The sequence below is a fragment of the Nelusetta ayraudi genome, unplaced genomic scaffold (assembly GCF_046127955.1).
Source record: "Nelusetta ayraudi isolate G7.1 ecotype Tasmania unplaced genomic scaffold, CSIRO-AGI_Nayr_v1 ptg000120l, whole genome shotgun sequence".
NCBI classification, from domain to species: Eukaryota; Metazoa; Chordata; class Actinopteri; order Tetraodontiformes; family Monacanthidae; genus Nelusetta; species Nelusetta ayraudi.
The window spans coordinates 4,405,359-4,421,656 of NW_027466170.1; the positions used below are offsets into that span (position 1 = coordinate 4,405,359).

Here is a 16,298-nt window from a genome sequence, read left to right on the forward strand (position 1 = left end):
CAACGTCGCCCCGAAGGAGAGAAGAAGTGAAAGTTGGCTGCAGGAATCACGTCAATGAGCCACGTCAGCAAGTTTTTTTTTTTTTTTTTAATTACGGCACGTCAGTCAGCAGGGGGCGCCGTGAAATACATCAGCTGTGGATGTAGACGCATCGCGCAAAAATATATACAAAATACAAAATATAAATCCACCCATGGCGGTTTGTGTTACAGTTGTTATGATGAAGAACTTTTCAAAAGTGGCCGAGCGGGTTTTCCCAAACAAGAACGTTGCTAAGTCGTTACATGTGTGTCTGCGAGATGAGTCACTTGTTCACTTTTCACTTGGAGCCCCGACAAACAAGTCTTCCGGCTGTTTTGCTTTCTCGACTTTGGCCGCTGATGTTTTTATGGGCCTCCTTCACTTCGCTGACGAACATATTTACACCATCTTTCCAAACTTTCCAATAGTTTGTGTTGCGGGCTTCGCTGTTTTGCGCTCGGACGTTCCTTCGAACGCCGTGTGCCCGGTGTTTGGTAGCATCGAGCCGTTAAGTGCTTCCAGCTGGAGCGAAATCCAGACTGAGCCAAAACTTCCTGTGAAGGTCGGAGAGTGACGGCTGATCACAATGATCATTCTGAAATCTTTAGATTTGTTTGATTTCGGTTTTAGTCGGAGGAAGATTCCTTCCGCTGCCGCTCAGACTCTTCCAGTGGAAACTACATGATGGGGATATTTCGGAGTTTCTGAGTTATTTCGGAATTTCGATCCAGTGGTTCTCTGATTAGGTTGTGAAGTTGTGAAACAATCTCCAGGGACACATCACAACTCTACTGAAAAAGTCCCACTGGGTTTCCTCACTTCTAGGAATTAGGCGATAAGAGGCTAAAAAAAAAAAAAAAAATGCTTTGCAGCAGCTACGAAATAAAGACTCTGAAGAGTTCCGGTTATCAACAGTTTTAAGACAATATTAAAGTGAAACAGCGTTATTGACAGAAATTTTTAAAAAATGTATGTAATTTAAACTTTCTTGACCTGATATTGAATCTGTGAACCTTTAATCCCGTCACTGCGGTCGCAAAACCCCGGAATGTTGTAACGTTTTTTGTTTTTTTTCACACAACACGTTGCTGTGAATGACACAGAGGTTGAGGGGGAGGAGCCTGGATGGGTTTCAGTGTCAGGTGACGTGTCAGGTGACCAGAGGCCTTGCTCAAAGCCAAAGAAATAATAATAAAGGAGGAAAAGCAGGCAATGCTGGGAGATGATGTAAAACGCACACAACACATTCTGAGGCACACAAGTGTGGACCTGCCGTGCACACACAGCAATGACAAGCGACAGGCTGAATCTCTGCGAGGACAAATCCACCTACAGGGGGCGCTGGCCTCTGTCCAGCCGAGCGAGTCGACCGTCAGTAATCAGAGCCACCTGCCGACACGCCGCTGCCTTTCAAACACACACTCATAAAAGAAGAGACTTTTTCCCTCGGCAACCTGAGAACCCGTCGTGTTACTTTTGCCCCTTTTAAAAGGATCATTACTGTTACTGTTGCTTTTTTCACTTTTTAGCGTGGGGTCGGTGGAAGTCATGTGACAGGAAGTCCTGCCGAGCTCAGAGCACGTGTGTGTGAGCGTGCACGTTTTTTTTTTTTACTGCCGCCACTCATGAAGGCCGCAATGTGAATCCCAATACAAACTGCACACTGTACATCCTGGATTATGGGAGAAAGTCAGACTCCCATAATCCCAGACTTCCATCTTTTCTACCAGTCCACTGACGGGACCAAAGACACAGAATGTTGTTGGGGAACATTTGCAAAGTAAATGTTGCATCTAAAAACAGAAGAAAGAAGAAAAAAAGAAGAAGCTTCCCTCCAACTGAACTGGCGATCGTCTGTGATCCTGAGAAACGTCTCCTCTGGTCGACTCTCACTGTTCTGTCTGCTCTCACCTCTGGGCCGCTTCCTGCTTCAAAGCTGCTGGGCTGTGGGTTGCCATGAAGAGAAGCACCGTGACGCTCTCTGCTCTTCGCCTCCTCACCTTCACCAGAACATCTGCAACCAGCCGCCACCTTCACACTGCTCTTATGTAACCTAGTCAGCTTCCACCGTGCACCCCCCCCCCATCCTCCTGCTGAGCTGTCAGAGCCCCCCACTCCTGTCAGAGCCCCCCGACCCCCACCCCCACCAGGCCAGACTGTCACTCCTCAATTTACACTATCTGAGATTTATGGCACCTTCCCTCGTTTACACAAAACATTTTACTTTTTATGAGCTTCTTGTGTTTGTCAAGGTCCTTTGGCAGGGGGCGGGGGAAGGGGGGGGGCGTTATTGGTTGGGGTTGAGGGGATTGGGGGGTTAGGACGTGGAAGAGGAGGAGGAGGAGGAGGAGGATCCACCGTGAGAGGCAAGCGCAAAAAGAAAAAGACGTCTAAATGCAATTTTTACTGACATTTGATGTATTTTTCTTTTACATAATTCAGTGATTCAGGGGCTCTTCCAAGTCTGACTTCATCAAGACAGCGAGCTGCTCCTGATCCTACACCACCTCCACTGTTCTGGGAAAAGATTACCCCCCACCAGCACTCACGCACGCACACACACACACACACACACACACACGTGAAAACACTCCACACAGGAGAGACTCACAGCCACATCCAAGGGAAACACAGCCGAGGCCAAGAAATATAGAGGGAAGGAAATCATTACACCTCCACCTTTTCATTATTATTATTGTTTCTTTCTTTTTTTGGACAGAGAAGACGAACGAGACAACAAAGAGCTGGTTTGTGGAAACGTCAGAATGGAATCTGCAAAACGTTTCACGACTGCTTTCTCATATTTCAACACTTTGGCTGTCTGTGGCAGAGCAGTTCATTTTGATTGACAGCATCTATCTATCTATCTACCTGGTCTTCAGGTGCTCCTCCTGACTTACCTCTGCTGCCTCACCTCCACAACCAGAAGTCTTGTGCTCATTGGATAATTGCTTCGTCAACCAATAAAATCGCCTACTGTCTCTGATCTGAGCCCAGGCTGTGATGAGTCCTGACTGGTTCCAGTGAGTCAAGAATCCATCCGTCCATCCATCATCCATCATCCATCAATCCTCCATCCATCCACCCATCCATCCATCCATCCATCATCCATCCATCCATTCATCATCCATCAATCCTCCATCCATCCATCCATTCATCATCCATCCATCCATCCACCATCCATCCATCCACCCATCCATCCACCATCCAAACATCCAACCATCAACTTAAACAAGCCTCTTTTGTGTAAAGCAAACCAGTGCAGTGCATGTGAGTCTGTTTGTGTGTGTGTGTGTGTGTGTGTGTTGTACCTGTGGCCTTCTCGGGGTTGTTGCACATGAAGCAGAGCCACGCCCCCTCCTCCTGGCTGTAGCCAAACAGGTCGAAGAACCTGACCTCCTCCAGCTGAGCCTGCAGGACGTCCAGCTCCTGCAGACACACGGCGAGACCTCAGAAGGAGTTTGGCAACCGACTCCGGCTCACACTCACACTCGACAACACAAAGCGTGATGTACAAAGAGGTAAGGCCTTGATAAACGACAACGGGCAGATTGCTCCTGCTGCTGTTATTACATCAGCGTTTCCATCCGTCGGCTCCCCCCGCAGTCTGGAGGAAATACTGCGTCTGCGTGCCTACTGCTGACAGTGTTTACTGCTGCTTTTTATTTATAGGGAAAACCTCGGCGGTTCACGTGCAGTCCAAAGACTGGCGACGGCCAGCCGGTCACCTGCCGACTGAACGGATGGAAGTTTATTTGCACTGTTGGTGGGGCTCCTCCGAGACGACAGCAAGAAAAGAAAAAATTTACTACTGGAGAAAGAATATCTGTTTATTTACAGGAGACGCTCAGCCAGATGACAGAATCCTGTTACACACTCACACACACGCACACACACACACAGACGCACACACAGGCACTTTAGACTCTGAGATTCCAGTTACGCACTGTAACACAACTGTGCATCACAGCGACGGGACAGGAAGTGATGGGAATGATGGAGAGACCAGGTCCACATCCCTGAGCGCCCCCCCCCCCCCCGACATCCAGCCCCAGCACATGGTCCCAGTTAAACCCCCTCACACCCCAATAAATACACACAAACACACTGGGGTTGACACCTAAACCCACGAGAGGAAGCACACATTGGGCCGAGGCCGTTGTGGAGGGAAAACAGAACTATTTAGGGGGAGACGGTGGGAGCGCCGCCGCCATCCATCTTCATGACGGAGAGGCCGTCCATCTCCCACGTCTCCTCAATGTGTTTGCAGAGTTTAAAGCAAATCTCCTCATGATGAATTCACGGCTTTCAAAAGTCACCGTGAAAGTGGGGTTTTCTGTCGTTCCCGTCGAACTTTGACCTCTCGCCGCAATCTGCGATGATCCGCTGCCGAACGAGGGAAAAGGATTCCCACTGACAGCCCGCAGTGGGAAGGAATGAAAGAAAAACAGGTAGCTGGAGGTGCTGAGCTGTGAGCGACTGACCCGCTGATTCGCTCCGATCCCTTATCTTAGGTGGGAATTCCAGGAAAACCGCTCCAGGTTGCGGCTAATCTGCTCATCTGCTGTTAGCATAACTGCCATGAAGGCCTCAGGGAGGCGCTGTCTGGGTCTGAGCCAACTGCCAGCAGGAAAATGAAGGTTGGAAGATACGTTTGGTTGTTTTAAAGGTCCAGTGTGTAAAGTTTTTAAGGAAACCCAGTATTTAAAGTAGCCCAACTGACAGCGCTTAGAAAATGGCAGCAAACTGAGAGCAAGACCCTTGTTTGTTGCTTTGTGTATATTCTTATATATATGAAAAACCGTTCGACTTTCATTGTACTATAGCATATAGAGTACACACTTTTATTAATGTATTTATGGGCAGCATGTTAAGCTTTTACCAATGAAAAAAAGTCATAAATCAAGCCGTATTTTACGTATTGTTAAATAAAAAGAACTTGCGGTTATTTGCTTGTGTGTCGAGATAATACGACTCAAATGTGATTCGTTCTCTCAGTTTTTGGAGCAGTGAGATTAAAATTCTGCGAGAACCTCTCTCCTCCTGATCGCCCTTCAGTCCAGTTCCAACAAAGTCACACCACCGGGTTCATTCTGTGGAAACCGCTGCAAACAAACATCAGAGGTAGAAAAGGAACCTTTGCTTCACGTCTGACTCGACTGTCACTGGAAGACTGCGAGAGTCGTAGCGGATTTCAACTCAGTTCAATGTCTGAAAGCCTGCAGGCGAATGACGGAAAGAAGCGCTTTAATGGTGAGTTGACCACAACCTGCTGCAATACACACACAGACACACAGACACACAGACACACACAGACACACACACACACACACAGAGTTAATGGTTTGTTTATGTTTGAAATAAGCTTTGAGGTGTGTGTTTAAGGACAAGGCTGCAGCTGGTGGACTAGTCAATGAGCATGCACACATGCACACACACACACACACACGCACGCGCGCACACACACACACACACACACAGTGACATCTGATTCAACAGAGTCGATTCTAAAAAAGAGAGAGAGGTAGAAACAATGGCACAATTATTCAACCTGAAAAGCAATCCGTCTATCCTCAAGTAAACCCCCCCCCGCCCCCGGTTTCCCCCCCCCGTTAGTCTTTGGAGACCATCATTATAATATGATCAGGATGGGAGGGCTGCAGCTGTGTGACTGATGACTACTGCAGACGTTCAAGTCCTGCAAGATGTCAAGAGCCACTCTCACGTTTTCACATTCGCTCCTCAAAGGCTCTTAAGGAGGAGAGAGAGAGAGAGAGAGAGAGAGAGAGAGAGAGAGAGAGAGAGAGAGAGAGAAGAGTGTGAAAGCGTCCGAGCATCACTCGGGTGAAATCATTTATTTTTACCACGGAGGTCACGCTCTCGGCCGTGTTTACACAAGAATTACTCGATGCTCCTCGGTGTGTGTGTGTGTGTGTGTGTGTGTGTGTGTGTGTGTATGTATGTGTGTGTGTGAGGGTGGGGATCGGGGCCACGGAGGAAAACTCGCCAAATTGTGGTGCCGAAGCAGATAATTGGATGAATTTCCGATGGTCTTTTTCCCCTCAAATATCCACTATTGTAAACACTGGCTGGGGCTCAGGAGTCTGCAGGGGGTGGGGGTGAGGGGCGGGAGTGGGGGGGGGGGGGGTCGGTTTCTAACAGGGTGTTCCAGCTGATACGCATCTGCGTTTATTAGATTTACTATTTATTTGCGTGGAAGTGGCGGTGACCCATTTTCTGTGCCGCCGTTATCTGTGATTGGACGGAGCCGAGGGCGAATCCACCGTGAAAACCAGAGAAAACAGCGGCGGTGCAGGAGAAAGATCAACCAAAAGAAAGAAAAACCAGAGCAGGTCGAGGTGAGGGGAGCGCTGGCACAGTAGAAAAAAAAAAAACAGGGCTCAGTATCGTAACGTCTCACGTTATAACGTGAAAACTACCAGATCCTGGACTTGGGAAACACTCCGTCCGCTGCAGCAGGTGGCGCAACATTCATTTACAAAATAGGACAAAAAAGAAAAGAGGTGCAAACGGTTCAGATTTAACGAAGCCTCATTAGCGACATCAGTCAGATTTATTATTAGTCTTTTTAATAATAAATCTGCCCGATGTCACTTCTGCCCTCTGTGGTTCCTTCCACCCAGAAGCAGTGAAACCGAGGCCTCGTAAAGGTTCCTCCCATCCTCCGGGGGGAGCTCTACCATCACACCTCCTATTCTCCTCTCCTCCTCTCACTCCACGCCTGTTCCTAATTGGCTGGTGTTGACACGCTAATTGACAGTGTTTCGAGGGATGGAGAGAAGGAGTCTGCAGGACGTGTCTCCAGTTCTTTCTCGCCTCTTCCTCCTCCTCCTCCTCCTCCACTGACTCCTCCTCCTCTTTCTTCTTCCTACTCTTCCTCCTCCTTCTCCTCCCCGTCCTCGACCACCTCCTCCTTCTCCTCCTCCATCTCCTCCTTTTCCTCTTTTTCTTCTTCTTCCTCTCCTACATTTGCTCCTCCTCCTCCACCTCTACCCCATCTCCACCTCTTTCTCCTCTCCCTCCCCCTTTTCCTCCTCCTCCTCCGCCTCCTCCTCCTCCACCGCGTCCACCTCCACCTCCACTTCTCCTTCTCCTGAAGAACGAGGCTGAAGCCACTGTGAAGATAAAAGACTTGCTGGGACTCTTTGCAGTTGGCAGTTCTGTTTGTTTGGAGTCAGAACTAAACCTGCTGGACCTGGTGTGCCCTCCTCCCCACTTTTCCCCTCTTTTCCATCCAAGTTTTCAACATTTAGGCCGCAAGTTGCAATCAAGGCTGTTTTTGTGATTTATGGAATATGAAGAAAAACCAAACAGAGGGGAACAATGCAGAAGGAGAGTCAGACTCTCACGGCTCCTCTTTGTTCTCCTGAAGCCTGAACCTGATTCAGACATCATTTACATAGATCCAGTTTCACTGTAAACAGTCAAATACTTTACCGTTTAGTCTCTCCGTCTTTATGGAGCCGAAAGTGCACATTTTTGAAGCCGATTTCCAGAGAGAGGGGTGAGAAAATGCTAAAATTCTCACGAAACGCCGATTGTTAGCTTTTTTCCGTGCAAGCTTATGCACGTTGGCCCAGGTCTCCTTGTCCAATTTCACAAAGCAACCTTCCTACATCAGCAACAGCGCCACATCAGGCTTGGGATAAGTACTGCAGCAGTTCCGTCTAGACGGAAAACAATTGTTGGAGGCGACTTTGCTTGTCTGAAGCTTTTTTCTTGACGGTGGGTCAGAAAATGGTCAATTCCGAAAAAAATAACTTCTCCGTGTTTACGAGGCCTTGGGCGCTGCAGAGTTCAGGATGGTGCAGGCTGAACCCTCGTCCCCAGAGCCGAGGGAGAGACTGTCTGTCCTGATCCTCCAAGCGTGTGTAGTCAATCAGACTGTTCGACTCTCTCTGATGAAGACCCGCGTGAAATACGTGATTTCCATCCGGTTCGACAACATCCAGTGAGAAAAAAGGAGCGGTTTCAGTTGTGCCTGAACAGGTTCTAGTGGAACACTCTGTCCTCCTTCCTCACCGTGATGATCCGCCCACCGTCTCCCAACGACAGGACTTTAATTTTTCTTTTTTTATGATGCTCAGCGCTCTTTCAAGGCTGCCGCTGCCCCGCTGGGGCCAGACGGCGGCGGCAGGAAACAGGTTTTAGTGCTGAGCAGGAAGGTAAATCAGAGGTTGTTTTTTTTTACGGGAGACAGATACAGCGAGGAGTATAAACTCACGGATGCTTTTTACGAGGATGTTTGAACTGCTGGGGCGTCACACGGCGAGATTATTGAGACAGAGGCATGGATTCTATGAGGTGGGCGGAGCTTCTGCACCTCCCCTGCCCCACAGTGAAACCGCGTGAGCGTCCAAAGTGTTTTTTATCGGCCGTTCTAATGATTTCCTGGGCAACTTTCACGTTGCCGCCGTCACGAGGCAGGAGGAACCGTGAGGGGGAGAGAACGCCGAGGAGAAACCAGATGTTTGCTAATTAGCTGGGAAACTCTGTTAAAGGTCCAGTGTGTAAAATTTGGCCTGATTTATGATTTTTATATTGGTAAAAGCTCAACATACTGCCTGTAAAAACATTAATGAAAGTGAAAACTCACAGTACAATAAAAGTCATTTGGTTATAACAATATATACATAGAGAATATTCATGAGTATACACAGAAATACAATATAGAAGAGTCTTGCTCCCAGTAAAGTGGTATTAGGGTGATGGAAATGTAGCTACCGGCAAGCTCAGGAGAGGGAAGGGGAGTGCAATCTAAAATGTAACCACTTGTGTCGCTGTTTCTTCTCAAAACCTTCAAACATTACACACTTAACCTTATAGACTAGTACGGCGTGAGCACTAACCTTCCCCTGGGGGGTCACGTGCTGCGTCACGGCCAGCAGGAAGCTGTGGGCTCCTTTCAGCTGCGTTCTCTCCCACAGCGACGCCAGTCTCTCCACACCCTCGTCCGTCGAACACAAGGGGGCGCTGGACTTGCCCTGGGGTGGAAGCGAGAATAGCTGGTGGTTAATCAGCTGTTTTCGCCACCCGAAAGGATGCCTAAAACCTTTGAGCCGGTTGCACCTGCAGGTGTAGGAGCATGATGTGAATCCACAGGTGAGGATGTCGGCTGGTCAGGTTGAAGCTGGACTTGGTGTACAGGCAGTAGTGGCCCTTTAGGGGGCAGCAGAAGGACAGGCGGGCCACGCAGCCTCGACTGGAGTCTGGCACAAGCACAACATCATCAGACATCAGGCAAGCGGTGAGATTATATATGAGCCTGGTGGTTAAAGGGCTGAGACATGTTGATGTTCACACAGGAAGCTCACACAGGTTCTTAAAAACATCACAGCCTTTTGTGATGTCACGCAAGCCAGGTTAGCGTCGTTAGCGGAACAAAGAGCTGTCATAGCCAATCACAGCGGGTTATCTTGTAAAGGGGGTGGGCTCTCTGCAACTTGTAGCCTGAATCAGGCAGGTGTTGGCTCCGCCCCCCCTCCGACACCTTGTTATTTTAGGCCCCTCCCACCCAAACATGTGGGAGGTCCAACGAGGCTTCAGTTTGGTCATGAAGGTGACACCTGGAATTTTAGCAGGAGGCCTTAAACAGAGGGTGTGTGTGTGTGTGTGTGTGTGTGTGTGTGTGTGTGTGTGTGTTTGACTGAACTACACCCCTGCAGACGGACGGTGATGACATCATCCAGCTGAGAACAGTGATGACATCACGAATGCTTTATTTTATTCAAATTGTGACAGAGCAGCAACTTTTTCTTTGAAAATGTGTTTTTCAAATGGAATCATTTTACGGCTCTCTCATTTCCTGCCTCGGTTCCTGTCACATGATGAAACAGGCTGGACCCGATTGGTCCGAGCTGTTTTGTTTCCCCGTGCAGTGCGTCACCTTCTATGAGCATCTGCTCCGGTGTGGGAATCTGCTGCCTGGAGTCACTGCAGAACTTCCTGACGGCCTCCATGTTGTCTCTCAGGTGGATGAAGAGTTTGTCAGACTGCTCCTCCTCCTCCTCCTCCTCCTCCTCCACCTCCTCCTGCACCTCCTCCCCTAGCACCTCTCCCTCCTCTTCCCCAGCAGCTCCTCCACCTCCCGGCTGCTGCTGCTCCGAGTCACCCCGCCCCTCCTGGCAGTCAGGGCGGGGCTTTGTCTCAGCGGCTTCCAGGTGCTGCTGCTCCTCGCCGTCCTCGCCGCCGCCGCCACCGTCGCTGGAGCGGGAGCGGGCTGCGTGGAGCGCCAGGCTCCTGGACCTGAGGGGAAGTCAGAGCCATTAGCCGTTAGCAGATGTTGTTCACCTGCAGTGATCACAACTGCCAGTATTCAATCCAGAACTGGGAACTGAACTGTGAGGTGGAATTCCAGCTTGAGATTCCAAGATTCTGCTGAAAACATTCCACACTTCCAGGCAAACGACGCTTGAAACACGAAGCTCCGCCCACCTGCTGAACCTCATCTCCCGCCGCTCCTCCCGGACCGCCTGGCTCAGGCTGTGGCGCCGCTGGGGGGTCGGGGGTGGAGGCCCCTCCCCCTCGGCTGACCCCTCCCCCTCCCCCTCCTCCTCCTCTTCTTCTTCCATTTTCCCGTCAAAGGTCTCGATCTTCACCTGCAGCCGCTGCTCGGCTCCGCCCCCTCTGACCCGCCGCCCGGGAGAGGCCGGGCACGGCTCATCCCCTCTGTGGCACACGCACACACACACACACACACATACACACACACACACACACACACACACACACACACACGTGAGTGCAGCCCCGACTCTCCTCCTCTTTCTGGCTGCTTTTCTGACATTTCCAGTTTTCTCACAATGAGCTTCTCTATCTGTGAGTCCATCGGCCCTGCAACCCCCCCACCTCCCCACCTCCCCACCTCCCACATCCCTCACCCCTCTACTCCCCCCTGTCTGTGCTCCGTCTGTCTTTGTCCTGAGTTTCCACTAGTTTGCCTGCTAATTGTTCCCTTTGTCTCTTGCTCGCTTTTTTCTCTCCCGCTAATTTGTTTTTCCTCCTCCGCAGCCTTCTTTTTTCTTTCTCGCCCATTAAACAGTTTTTGGCTTGTTTGCTGACAGAGGACTCCCAGATGCCAGGCATCGCTGTCTTTCATCACCTCCTCCTTCTCCTCCTCCTCCTCCTCCTCCTCCTCCTCCTCTTTGCACATTTCAGACACATTCCTCCACTGTAAAAAGACGCTGCTACACGTAGAATATTCTAATCAGAATAAAAACAAATATGTATATATATATCTATATGGAGCACATGTGTATGTATGTGTGTGTGTGTGTGTGTGTGTGTGTGTGTGTGTGTGAGGGGACGTCTGAATAAACACACTCCTTAGCGAGGTACATTTTTAAAAACACATGTGCGTGTGTCCTCATTATGATGCCGCCCATGGTTCCCTCCCTACCTGCAGCGTCCAGCGGTGGCGCTCTCCTCCAGCCGCCTCCCCAGCAGCCGGGCCATGGCGCTGAAGGAGTTGCTCATCCTGTAGACGTCCTTCCCGCCGCAGCCGCCCAGCAGCGCCGGGTAGCGGTCGGTCAGTGCTCGGATCTCCAGCAGCAGCGTGTGGTGGAAGCTGTGCTCCATGCTGGCCAGCAGGGACACCAGGTAGACCAGCGAGGCGTGGGCCTGGTTCTGGAGGGGGGGGGGGGCAAAAGTCAACACCTGCCAATTCATATCTGCGAGATTTTGAAACAGTCCGTCTTGTGACTGTTGCACATTTCATCACTTTCAGCCAGAATCTTTTGTTTCCCTCACAAGCAGAACCTTCCTGTGGTCTTGGACTTCCTGTAGCTGCACCCACGTTTTAACCTCAAAACTGTCACAGCTTTCTTTCTTTGTGATCCGGAGCTTCGGTTAGCAGACAGAAGAAAGCCAGAGAAAGCAGGTCTGGGCCACCTAGAGGAGGTCTGGGAGCAGAAATCTCCTCACTGGGGCCTTCAAACCTCCAGGTGAGGCCACAGATTAGAACCCGTCAACACGTCTGGGTTCTGGATTCTGGGAAACGGAACTCTGCAGGGATCACAGGAGATGTGGATGTGGCTCTGTGCAGTGTAACGTCTCCTCTTGGGGAACATCAAGACCTGCTTGAGTATCAGCTTGTCAACACTGAGCAGAAGTTAACGCGAGAATCTTGTTTGATAATCCGCGTTACGAAAGCAGGAGAACAAAGGAAAAGAGATGGAACTAAACAGCAACCAGGGGGTGAAACCAGGGAACTTCTGGCTGAGGGGACAACCACCACACATCTGACTCTGGACTTTGGTTTCATCACACGGACAACGTTGATGCATTTCTGTTGTACAAAAAGGCCTGAAGACCTGAAGAAGGCCCGAAGAAGGCCTGAAGACATGAAGAAGGCCTGAAGAAGGCCTGAAGAAGCCCTGAAGAAGGCATGAAGAAGACCTGAAGAAGGCCTGAAGAAGGCCTGAAGACATGAAGAAGCCCTGAAGAAGGCCTGAAGAAGACCTATGACCTGAAGAAGCCCTGAAGAAGACCTGATGACCTGAAGAAGCCCTGAAGAAGACCTAAGGAAATGCCTGAAGAAGACCTGAAGAATGCCTGAAGAAGACCTGAAGAAGACCTGAAGAAGACATGAAGAAGGCCTGAAGACATGAAGAAGACCTGATGACCTGAAGAAGCCCTGAAGAAGCCCTGAAGAAGGCCTGAAGACATGAAGAAGGCCTGAAGAAGGCCCGAAGAAGCCCTGAAGAAGACCTGAAGAAGACCTGATGACCTGAAGAAGCCCTGAAGAAGACCAAAGGAAATGCCTGAAGAAGACCTGAAGAATGCCTGAAGAAGACCTGAAGAAGACCTGAAGAAGACATGAAGACATGAAGAAGGCCTGAAGACATGAAGAAGACCTGATGACCTGAAGAAGCCCCGAAGAAGCCCTGAAGAAGGCCTGAAGACATGAAGAAGGCCTGAAGAAGACATGAAGACATGAAGAAGGCCTGAAGACATGAAGAAGACCTGATGACCTGTAGAAGCCCCGAAGAAGCCCTGAAGAAGGCCTGAAGACATGAAGAAGGCCTGAAGAAGCCCTGAAGAAGACCTGAAGAAGACCTGATGACCTGAAGAAGCCCTGAAGAAGGCCTGAAGACATGAAGAAGGCCTGAAGAAGCCCTGAAGAAGACCTGAAGAAGACCTGATGACCTGTAGAAGCCCCGAAGAAGCCCTGAAGAAGGCCTGAAGACATGAAGAAGGCCTGAAGAAGCCCTGAAGAAGACCTGAAGAAGACCTGATGACCTGAAGAATGCCTGAAGAAGACCTGAAGAAGACCTGAAGAAAACATGAAGACATGAAGAAGGCCTGAAGACATGAAGAAGACCTGATGACCTGAAGAAGGCCTGAAGAAGGCCCGAAGAAGACCTGATGACCCGAAGAAGGCCTGAAAAACTGAACAAAACCTGTTGAATTCAGAGAGCGCCAGCACGAGAAACAAACTGCTTTCCGAACGGCTTCTGTGAAAAAGCAGCCGGCTAACATCTCTGGAGAAGTTTTGGATCTGGAGCCACCAGCAGCCCAATCTCACATTCAAACAGCAGCAGCAGCATTAGCAGCTAATGTCGTTGGTGCACCAACAGGGTTAAAACCAGTGTGTTTCCACTGCAGAGTTCCTTGTTTGTTCGGCGGCTCAGTTTCCCCCCCCGACTGTCCGTCAGGCTCTGATCTCTGCACTTCCTCTGCAGTCTGGCACAGACACCCCCCCCGACTGACTCCCACAGAGTCACTGTGAATCTCCCATGCAACCAGTGAGTGACATTTCTGGAATCAACTCATCCTATTTCAATAACAACACGTTTATAAAGTTGTCCTGCAGGGTTTGGATTCATCTTTTGGAAACTCTAACCTGTGACCCCACGTCAAGCCTGTTTAGTGAGTCATGAGCGAGGAGTGACTTTATTCCTGCCAGGCTCTCATGATAAGTGAGATTTGGAGTCTTTTATTTAATGAGATGACAGTGCAGCTATTCATTTTATTTAAAAAAAAAAATGAATCAGAGGAAACTGTGTAAAAGGCAAGATTTGAATAGAGTGAGGAGTAAAAAGCAACACCTGCCCAACGTCGTCTTTGTCAAACAGTTTAGGTTGAAACTCGGACAAAAAGACGTTCAAAACACTCGTTTAGCAGCAGTCCAGGTTGCCGCCAGCACGTTTCAGGCACGAGATGTCAAACTGAGTTATCAACATGTTCAGAGAATCCCTAAACAACAGTAACAACCACAGACAGAATCGCAGCTGTTGCATCACAGCTCACCAGCCAGGGATTTCTTCTCATTCATATGTTTTTCCCCCCCCCCCATTTTAACAAAGGCTATAATTAACACTGAAGAAACAGGCAAAAAACAAAAAAAGTTCAGCAGCTATAAATATATAAAATACATAGTGACCCCCCCCCCCACACACACACACACACACGCACACTACCACCACCCCCCGCCACCGTCAGGGAGCAGAGCCAGCCAGCGGAGAGGAGGTTGTGCAACCCTAAAAACAATCAAACTCAAATGCATCCCAGCGTGTGTGTGCGTGTGTGGTTGTGTGTGTGTGTGTGTGTGTGTGTGTGGCAGATCCACATGGGGTACTCTCTCTCTCTCTCTCTCTCTCTCTCTCTCTCTCTCTCTCTCTCTCTCTCCCTCTCTCTCCGCTGCCATCACCAGGAGGCCTCCGTGGAGGCATTTCCCAGAAAAACAAGGCTTATTTTCCAAATGGTTCCAGGGTGAAGAAAGACAGGACACCGAGGCCTGACGGACAGCGTGCGTATGTGTGTGCGTGTGTGTGTGCGCGCGCCCGTGTGCGCGCGTGTGTGTGTGTGCGAGCGCATCATCCTGTGGAAAAGCTGTGCCATATTTCCTCATATCCTCCTGGTTAATTTTCCCAAACTGATGCTAAACTGCCTGTAATGGCTCCCAAGGCGGAGGTTGGGTGGTGGTGGGGGGAGGCGTAGGGGCGACCAAGGGGGTCCATCAACTTGTCTCGCCGTCACAATCATCAGCATTCATGCGTCACGTCTCACACACACACACACACACACACACACACACACACACACACACACACACACACACACACACACACACACACGCACAGTTTCCTGCTTAGCTCTATTATCTCACCCGCTCTGCTCGCACGCTCGCCGTATTCCCACGTGCCGCTCCAAAAGCTTTTACAGGGGGAAAGACAAACATTTGTGTCACCTGCCGTGCAGCAGTTTGGGAAACGATCCTTCAGCTGCTGCAGGCCGACTCCCCTCCATCCATCCATCCATCCATCCATCCATCCATCATCCATCCATCCATCCATCTATCCATCATCCATCCATCCATCCATCCATCCATCCATCCATCCATCATCCATCCATCCATCTATCCATCATCCATCCATCCATCCATCCATCCATCCATCCATCCATCATCCATCCATCCATCCATCCATCCATCCACCAGCCATCCATCCATCCATCTATCCATCATCCATCCATCCATCCACCAGCCATCCATCCATCCATCCATCCAGCCATCCATCCATCCATCCACCAGCCATCCATCCATCCATCCATCCATCTATCCATCATCCATCCATCCATCCATCCATCCATCCATCCATCCATCATCCATCCATCCATCCATCCATCCATCATCCATCCATCCATCCATCCATCCATCCATCCACCAGCCATCCATCCATCCATCCATCCATCTATCCATCATCCATCCATCCATCCAGCCTTCCATCCATCCATTCATCTATCCACCGGGAAACTTTGGCAAGAAGCAGCTTCTGTCACAGAGCCACGGAGTCGTGAGGTCACATGTGCGGCGGCGGCTCATGTTGCGTTGTTGTATGGTGTGTGTGTGTGTGTGTGTGTGTGCGTGTGTGTCTTTTTCGTAGCCTTGACTCTTGGATCTTGCGTCCTTGTGGACTTCTCAGGTGTTTTGTTTCGCCTCCTGAACCACTTCCACGTGTGAAACGGAGCGATAATTAGGATCTGCAGCTGAGACCACCACCAGGGGGCGCCCTCACCGAGTGTCGTGAACGTCTTGCACTCGGTATTAGCCTGCAGCGACGTGGTAGTCGTGGTTTGTACCAGGCCCACCAGTTTAATGCAGGGCAGACAAACAACTGTCCGCACCGCTGCACCAGTCAGAGTCGCCAACCAGCCTTTGGACTGTTGTGGGAGGGGCCAGAGCACCTGGAAAGAAGCCACGCCCACACAGGGAGACCGCCCACACTCCACAACAGAAAAGCAACTGTGTGTGTGCG

The 16,298-nt window shown here is 50.1% G+C and overlaps 1 protein-coding gene across 3 annotated transcripts in view; it reads right to left on the reverse strand.

The window, feature by feature from the left end:
• The window catches only part of veph1 (ventricular zone expressed PH domain-containing 1), a 48,332-nt gene that overhangs the window by 7,188 nt on the left and 24,846 nt on the right, over window positions 1-16,298 (reverse strand). For 2 of the 3 annotated variants that reach the window (XM_076049752.1, XM_076049751.1), the window contains exons 7-12: window positions 11,441-11,667; window positions 10,477-10,710; window positions 9,929-10,287; window positions 9,112-9,251; window positions 8,892-9,026; window positions 3,333-3,450 (exon numbers count right to left, since the gene is read on the reverse strand). In XM_076049752.1, coding sequence (XP_075905867.1) covers window positions 3,333-3,450; window positions 8,892-9,026; window positions 9,112-9,251; window positions 9,929-10,287; window positions 10,477-10,710; window positions 11,441-11,667 — 1,213 coding nt within the window. Of the gene's footprint in view, window positions 1-3,332; window positions 3,451-3,498; window positions 4,642-8,876; window positions 9,027-9,111; window positions 9,252-9,928; window positions 10,288-10,476; window positions 10,711-11,440; window positions 11,668-16,298 lie in introns of those variants that run through there. The other variant, XM_076049753.1, reaches the window with a different exon arrangement.